General features: G+C 40.4%; 1 protein-coding gene across 1 annotated transcript; it reads right to left on the bottom strand.

The window, feature by feature from the left end:
* Positions 1–3,647: 3,647 nt before the first annotated feature.
* Positions 3,648–7,946, bottom strand: LOC145773772 (uncharacterized). Its single transcript, XM_082584903.1, has 3 exons — positions 6,836–7,946; positions 4,358–4,524; positions 3,648–3,815 (listed from the first exon to the last, which is right to left on the bottom strand). The coding sequence occupies exons 1-3, from the start codon at positions 7,944–7,946 to the stop codon at positions 3,648–3,650; spliced, it is 1,446 nt and encodes a 481-aa protein (XP_082441029.1).
* Positions 7,947–8,600: the final 654 nt, after the last annotated feature.

The following is an 8,600-nucleotide window of genomic DNA, read 5'->3' as shown; positions in this document are numbered from 1 at the left end:
GGCTACCTATATTTACACTATATAGTGTAATAATTACCTCAACAGTGTTGCCAGATAAGGAATTCTGCCCTAATTTGAGAAAAGTTTAAAACTGTTGAAAACAAAAACTTGAATTTTGTTAATTTTTTTAGTCCTGGGCAAAGATCAAAATGCTAATCTTATTCCTAACTCTAACCCTTAGCTTAACCCTTACTAACTTTATCTTAACTCTGGCAACACCTGATTGTAACCATGGCATTAAGGGTGGAAAAATAGCCACTTCCAATTGAGTATATATATATGGTGAGGAAAAATATGCAAACACTGATAAAACGTAACTTTAGTAAAACATTTCACTAAGTTATAACATTTAAAATCATAAGGCTACATGGAATCGCCAATATTATAAGACCGCATTCATTTTTTTGGAAAATTAAACAAAGATGATTAATACTGCTGCAACGCCGACATTGTTAGGCCTATGCGTTTCCGGAGGCTTCAGGTCCCCTGCTGCCACAGGCAAGCATATTAACCCTTGAAAGGGGGTGTCACGACTGCCAAGTTGCTCATTGTTGCCTGGTTTCGGAGGATGTTTGAAGCTCCTTGATTGAGGTAGGATCTCTACACAAACAGATAGAAAATAATGTAGTGCAGTCGAGCATCTGTAGGAGCAGACAAACCTCCACGATCAGCTAACTCAAACAACTGGGCATATTCCTTTGGTACACAGTCTTGGATTTTATGTACATTTATATCTTGCACAAGCAACTCTTTGTAAGCAGAGCACTTTCTTCGGTGAGATACACTACGTCCTATCAGGGCCTCCGAGAGAAGTCAGCACTGGTCGGAAAACACGAAAAATGGGCCCCATAACATTTTTTAGAAAATATACAACTAATTTGTATCTTGCGTTGCATGTTCGTGTTAAGCTGAAATTTGTCTACTTTCCTCAGCACGAAAAGAACTTCGTTCAATGTAAAAATCATCAATAATCACTGGATTACACTTGCAGCAAAAATGCCATTGAGGCAAACTATTTTGTCTAGAAAGCTTTGTAAACACACAATAGGCCTACAAGCAACGAAAATAGTTCAACCAAGCATTTAATTCAGGAGTGTCCAAACTTTTTCCCACGCGAGCCAGATTTGATAATAAGTGTTCGCGGGCCAACAGCCACAATAATTTTTCGGAAAACTGCAAATTGAATTTATATGATTTTTGTGTGTCTGCGGGCCAAAAATATCACATTGTAGCCTACAACAACAGGCGCGGCAATACAGAAACGTCTCGTGGGCCGTTGGCCCGCAGGCCGGACTTTGGACATCCCTGATTTAATTCAACCCTTTCTGGACTTTTTGCAATGCAAAATTACGGATCACAGCATCAAATGATAAAATTTTGCGACGTCTGAATTGATGCACAACATATAGCCTATAGTTAGGCTTTTCAATCGGTTTTGAGTCATAGGCCTACTGGAACGCAAACAATTCTTTACAAATTTCAGTAATTGCTAAAACCACGTTCTCAAAGCGCAACCGTTGGAGGTAGCTACCGGAACACAAAAAAAAATCATAACAAAACTATTTGGAAAAACTTTTCGAAAGTTGCAATCAATGATTCCTTGTGTAGAGATTATGGAGTGGTTCGTTCTGGTTTGCAGCTGAATTTTGCAGTGTGGCTTTCTGTCAAAAGTAGCCTACCAACTCATTCAAAATGTCTTGAAAAATGTCATTGTTGTAGCCTACAAATGGTTTAAATTTGTCCACATGCCCGCAACTGCACAGCAGACATACGATGAAATTTTCATGGAACTTCAAACTCATCGACGATAAGTTTTAGTTTGTTGATACATTTGTCAATTCCAACAACTATCGAATCCTTTGCAATGTACGGTAGAATACATTTCCTTCGAATGATTCAGCTAGTTGCAGTAAGTGAAGTTATAAAAGCGTTCTGTCCTCAGGAAAAGAAAAACATTTTCTTTTAAATTTATAATTGCCACTGCAACTTTATAGCTTGCGAGTAGTAGCCTACTGTTCTCAGCTTTCTCTTACTTAGATTACATCTTCCTTTAATTTCATTATATTCATCAGTGAATCTTGTTTAGGACCGTAATCCACATAATGCAAAGCAGTCACAAATTTAAAACTGCTAGTGGTAGGCTACTTCAGCATTGACTCAGCTTCCCATCAAGCTCTTGTTGGTTCCAACTTGATGCAGTTAAGAAACGTCTTTAGAGCTTCAATTTCAAAAGGGTAATGTAAAGCATGCATTGGGCTTGACTGCACCACGCCTTGATTACCCTCTCGAAGTCAGTTTTTTTTGGAAGATGATAGGACAGCTTTCTTTAAATTTTTCAGAATTTTTCCTCTGACTGGGCCATAGCCTAACTTTAAAGATGCCACAAGCTTACAGATAATCAATTACTCCAAAAATGGTAAGACATTTGAACAACGCTGTCTGTAGGCAACATTATGAATTCCAACTAGATTTAGCCTAAGCAACAACACCCATAAACAAAAAACTCAAATAAAAAAAACTCACTACCTTCTAAAATCACATCATGAGAAGCATGACCAACAAAAGGCTACTTGACCACACGAAAGCAGAAGATCTTTTAACTATGACAAAATTACATCCAATTGCAGCAATAATAAAATCAAAAGTTTTAAAACTGTTCGGCCACACTAAAAGATCACAATTCCCAATCAGCAAAGTTTGCACAGAAGGAAAAGTAGAAGGAAAAAGAAACGTGGCAGACAACCAAAACGATGGCAAGACAACATCCAATCATGGACCGGACTCAACTTGGCGACACTGGATGATGATGATCCATAAACAAAACATGTACAATATTTACTTTCTTTAATCGTGCTTGGACTGATACCTTTAACTTTTCCAGATAACTTATCGTCACCCTCATAGCAAAACTGCCTAACTCATTTTTTTAGCTTTTGAGAAAAACACAAAAAACTTCCGCAAAGTTAAAACCAGTGACTTGGGCTGAAAATCTCAAAATTGTCAAAAAGTGAGTTAGGCAGTTTTGTTATGAGGGTGACGTTATGTTAGATACAACATCCTATGCCTGGCCAACGCAGATTTTGAAGTTAAGGTTCAGTTGTCAAGCAAAAATAGTTCCCGCTTAGCTAAAACAGCACCAGTTTTCAAGTTGAAACTATCAATACAATCGAAACCGTTCAGTGATACAAAAATCATTTCAGCTTCAGATTTTACGTCTTGAAGCTGTTCAACATCGCCTACCTTAACACGAAAATGATTTGTTCTTGATGAGAAGCATCGAGAGTGACATTTACAAATGATTGAGAAATACTTAGAACTACGCACTTCATTTAAGAATTTGTTCATTATTTAGTTGGTATATTTTTACTTTAGTACTAAAAATGGGCCCCCTTCAAAAGTGCAAAGACAACAAACTACTCGTTTTTCCTTTACAATGTTTTTCTAGGGGGGGAACTGGCCCGACTTCCCCCCCTCTCGGAGCCACTGCGTCCAATGCATCCACTAACAAAGTACCATACGTAACATTAGCATCAACATCAGATAAATCATCTATGTTAACTCCAACAAAGAAATCCTCAAGCCATATAAAAGAGGAACCTTCTGAAAGCTTGCTGTTGTAACAAACTTAAACAACGAATATTTTTTTCTCACTTGAGCAGCTGCTTTACTGACATGAAGAAGTTACCTCCATTGGTTTGACGATACCAACCAAAGCGCGATTCAATAGGATCAGACATAAATTTTCCTCTCAGGACATAATCAAATCCATGCTTCTCCTGGAGGTATTCAGCAAGTTTCGGAACTGCACCGATGCTCTGAATACAAACGGTAAACGTTTCAGTGGAAAGGCCGTTATCACAGGACTCTTTCCACTTCATAAATATATCAATTGCTTTCCAAAATGCAAGTTTTTGATTTTAACAGCTTTAAACTTTTTTCAAATTAGGGCAGAATTCCTTATCTGGCAACGCTATTGAGGCTATTATTGCACTATATAGTGTTATTACACTATAGCCACAGCCTATGTATAAAGTCATTTCACTGTAATGATTCTTAATTGGATGAGTAAGAAAGCCTATCTGTTGCATATATGGTTGTCAACCGATACCGCCACAACTACAAGCAAGTCATGTAAAGACAGCATAACCTGTTTATACCACTTGTGTAAAATTCCTGTATGCAGTCTGTTAATAGGAACGAGACAAACGACATCAATACTGTAATTGCCATGTGCAGACAGGACCATGAATGCTAATACTGTCTTTGCAGGTATGCCACCTTCAATAAGGCTAATAAATGAACCATTTGAATACTCTATTCTTTGTGCAGTATACACTTCATCGATCATTAGAGTTACAACACGTTCTTTTTCGATCAAGCTGTTGATACGCCGATCCAAGTACTGCAAGTAAATTTTGCCATCTTCAACGGTGTTGGAAGAAGAAAGCTTACACAAAGTGCTGATGGATGGCAAAACAAAAATGCTACGCAAGTTTTTGTACAGGGAAGTACCATACCAGTCAGCTGCCAAAGAAATGACGTTGTAATTACAGACACAGAGTATCGGCGGACATTTTTGTGACATTGAAGTAATTGCAATTGTTCACAGATAAATTGGAGTAATGGCAAGTAAGGTTGACTTGCAGATTTTTTTTCTGCTTGTAAATAGTTCTGCAGTGCAGACCCTGCGAGGTTGATATACTGCATAGAGAGATCTTTCACAGATAAATTCTGTTCAACCAAGGATTTACAGAAGGCAAGTATATTTAATAATTCAGACATGGCTTGTAAATCATTGGAAGCTGAGGCCAACAAATGCCTGTAGGCCTACTGCTTTTGAGGAAGCAAAATACAAGACACAAACACTTTGATTTTTAAGTTGAGTAGGCTACCACAACAGATATGGCTAATTCTGGTAATTCACATGCAGTATTTTGAATGTAATGAAAGTGAACACTTTCATCTTTAACAACTTTGAAGTATCCTTCAGGCAAGATTGCGCCTAATTGCAGCTAAAGCAAAAAAGAATTAAAATCATACAGAGCATCAAGTTGAAACAATGCCAGTTTTTGCTTTTCTCTTCGTTCGTTTTCTTTGTCACGTCGAGAAGAAGCACTGCAGTACCAGATGTTGTTGGTCGAGATATAGAGAGTGTTTTTGACAAATGCCTTGGCAGGTGAGAAAAAATAGATGGGACAGCATTTTCCTTTAGTCGCAAACGTTGGTACTCTTAGTGCCCAAGTGCAATCTTTACGCGGAATTGCTATATGCAATTTTCTTTTCAACTCTTCATTCTTTGGAAAGACAAACATTGAAATTTTGGCATCTGTCCGGTTAGATTTGTGACCTGACTGGCATTGAGGTACACAACATGTACGGTATATATTAACCATATTGCTGATAATTGTGACAAAAATTGTACAAATATACAATAAGCACTGAAAAGCATATATGTTTGCAGGTAATTTGTAGAATACATCAGCCAAAATTGTTAAAAACATGTTCTGTCAATAGCCTCACAGCAATTGCAGTTGAACTGTCTAAAAAAAACTCAAAAAGCTTAGCCTAGCCTAAATCACCATTTTATAACGTTGTTTGCTGCATTGCTTTTTGTTCAAGTCTTTCTCACCATTACTCTGCACACTTGTCTTAACTGCAAAGCTAAGCAAACTTAGACTACATCACTTCATGAGTTAACCTCCAGGCTCCAGTCATCAACTGACAAACCAATACCGAACACGCCATTAAGAAATTTGCGCATGCGCACAACGACCCTCTTAAAACCCAATGACAGAAGCAATATTTGTTCAGTCGGAAATCCCCTTCTATGTAGTCCCGAATCGAAACGACTGTTCACCGAACGACAATTTATCGAACGACAGTTAATCGAAAACCTACCCCCTAACCCTAACCCCTAACTCTTAACCCCTAACCCCTAACCATAACCCTAACCCTAACCCTTACCCTTACCCTTACCCTAACCCTAACCCTAACCCTAACCCTAACCCTAACCCTAATCCCTAACCCCTAACCCCTAACCCCTAACCCTAATCCCTAACCCCTAACCTTAACCCCTAACCCTAACCCCTAACCTCTAACCTCTAACTACTAACCCCTAACCCCTAACCCTTAACCTCTAACCCCTAACTCTAACCCCTGACCCTAACCCATAACCTATAACCCATAACCTATAACCCATAACCTATAACCCATAACCCATAACCCATAACCCATAACCCATAACCCCTGAGTATTCCATTGCGTATGTGCTTCGTCGTTCGATAAACTGTCGTTTCGATAAACAGTCGGTCGATGAACTGTCTTTTCGATAAACAGTCGGTTCGATGAACTGTCGTTTCGATGATTTGTCGTTAGATAAACTGTCTTTCGATAAACTGTCGTTCGATTAACTGTCTTTCGATAAATTGTCTTTGGATAAATTGTCACGTCACGGAATCTCTCGATGATCTTGAAAGGGATGCAGAGCAGTGAGATTGGGCGGTAGCTCTTCGGATCCCCTTGTGGCTTCTTCGGCTTTGGAACTGCAACCACAAGGGCTCTTCTCCAGATTCAGGGAATCCGCAGGTGGCGCAAACAGCAAGAAAGGAAGTCTTTTAACCAGGACTTTAAGGAGGCAGCAGCATAGAGTATCAACTCCGGGCATAGGTGGTCAGGGTCCCGGGGCTTTACCTGGCTTTATGTGCTGGAGGGCGGCGGAAAATTTCTGCGGGGTGAACTCACCCGAAATGTTGTCCCCGTTTGGGGTTGAAGGTCAAAGGTTGTTCAGATCCTCCAAAGTTAAAATTTACGCATTTATGCTGTTGTAAAAACTCACGTCCAAGAATTACGTCCCAGAGTAGTCCGTCCATGACACTGAATTTCACATCAGCATAATCGCGATCCAGGAGTTGTAGAGTTGCAAAGCAAGAGCCTCGAGTTTTCACTGATGAACCTTTTACAGCTAAATCTACATGCTGCTCGTCACTATAGCTTACTTTCAAGTTAGCGCGATGAATGAATTCATGGCTTATGTGGTTGTTTTGGGCGCCCGTGTCAATAAGGCATTTAGCTAGTTTTCCATTGATCTCAATGGATACGTTTACGTTTTGATCTGATTTAGACAGCGATGTGAAAGCTGCCAAGCTTGTTGATTGACATGCAGCGGTTGCGTTACTGCTCGTCGAACGGCACACATTAGCGAAGTGGCCTTTTTTGTTACATTTGTAGCAAATCTGTTCTTTGGCAGGACATTTGTCTCTGGGATGAAGTCTTCTGCCACAAAAGAAGCATTTTTTCTGCTCTATTGCAAGGCAGTCGCTTTTGCGAGGTGGCGTTTTGTTGCTGGATTGGGAATCCCAAGAACGTGACTCGCACACAGCTAGAGGATCATTCAAAGCTTCGCCGCCAGGGGGCATAACGTACGCTTCGGCATTACGTTGGGCATCATAAACCGACCGAACTTTTTCAAAGACTCTTTGTAGTTCCAAGACATTGTCTTCAAGAAGTCTTTGTCGGATGTAAGTTGAAGTAATTCCCGCAATAAAGGCGTCCCGAATGGCTGCTTCTTTGTTTTGAGCTGCAGAAACTGCACTAAAGTTGCAGTCAGCACTGAGCTGTTTTAGTCTTTGAAGAAAACTTTCCAGGGGTTCGTCCACTTTTTGCCTGCATGTGTTAAGTCGGTGTCGCGCAAAAATTTCGTTGATCGGTTTATTGTAGAGGATGTCCAACTGAGCAATGGCGTTATCGTAAGTGTTACTTTCGTTGATGTGCGCATACACATGTGACTCTAGTAAGTTTACTAGGATGTCGAGCTTCGCTTGCGCATCAGCACCCTCAATCCTTGCGATATAGTTTCGATACGTCCGCTTCCAATGTTGCCACTTTCTTGAGGCTTCCGGGGAGTTTGTGTCGACTCCAAACACTTGCGGTTGCATGAACTTATGCATAGCTATTATTTTATTAAATTGAAGTAAACTTAATTCACTTGTACAACAACCTTGCAAAGTTTTTTTTTTTCTTTTCGCGCAACGCTCAGAGTTCAAGATGGATACCACTACATCTTGCAGGTTTACAATTTTCCATATGAAATGGATTTGTTTCCTGTCTCATCATTAGTGCGTCCGCTCCGGGAGCCGTCCACACACCCAAACACTCAGCAGGCACACCATACTTACATGGAAGATACCTACCAGGGAGGCGAGGGACTCACTACGACCGAAGGGACCCACCGCGGTAGATGGTAATCTGTGGATGTAAATGTTTGGTTAGTGGCTGCCTCAAGCTGATCTGCCTGTCTCGACTTTTCTCTTGCTGATCTTGAAGCAAACTAGGAGATGGCGGGTCAAGCATGAGAACTAGCGCGTTTTAGTAAAGAATTAATTTTTATTTTATTTGAGTTTGTTTGTGTGTGTGTATCTTCTTGTTGCCCGCTTCAAGAAGGGCACCTGTTTGGAGAAAACGGGCCACTGCAGTCTGACATCTCATTTGGCGGAGATTCCTGAGAGGAGCGGCCAGAGGGAGGGTAGCTTTCGCTGACCCTAGAGTCATCTTGGAATGGGCCGCTGCAATCCTGTCATCCCAGGGTGAGTGGGACAACGGAG

Source organism: Aplidium turbinatum, chromosome 7, assembly GCF_918807975.1.
Source record: "Aplidium turbinatum chromosome 7, kaAplTurb1.1, whole genome shotgun sequence".
In the NCBI taxonomy this organism is placed as follows: domain Eukaryota; kingdom Metazoa; phylum Chordata; class Ascidiacea; order Aplousobranchia; family Polyclinidae; genus Aplidium; species Aplidium turbinatum.
The sequence above is the reverse complement of the archived record's forward strand: the minus strand, read 5'-3'. Positions and strand labels throughout refer to the sequence as shown.

Coding starts and splice junctions, on each gene's coding strand:
- LOC145773772 (XM_082584903.1), bottom strand. CDS start 7,946: ATGCATAAGTTCATGCAACCGCAAGTGTTTGGAGTCGACACAAACTCC. Junction 4,525..6,835: donor CTGGGACGTAATTCTTGGAC/GTGAGTTTTTAC, acceptor TTTCTTTGGCAG/CTGACTGGTATGGTACTTCC. Junction 3,816..4,357: donor TGATCGAAAAAGAACGTGTT/GTAACTCTAATG, acceptor GTTTGTATTCAG/AGCATCGGTGCAGTTCCGAA.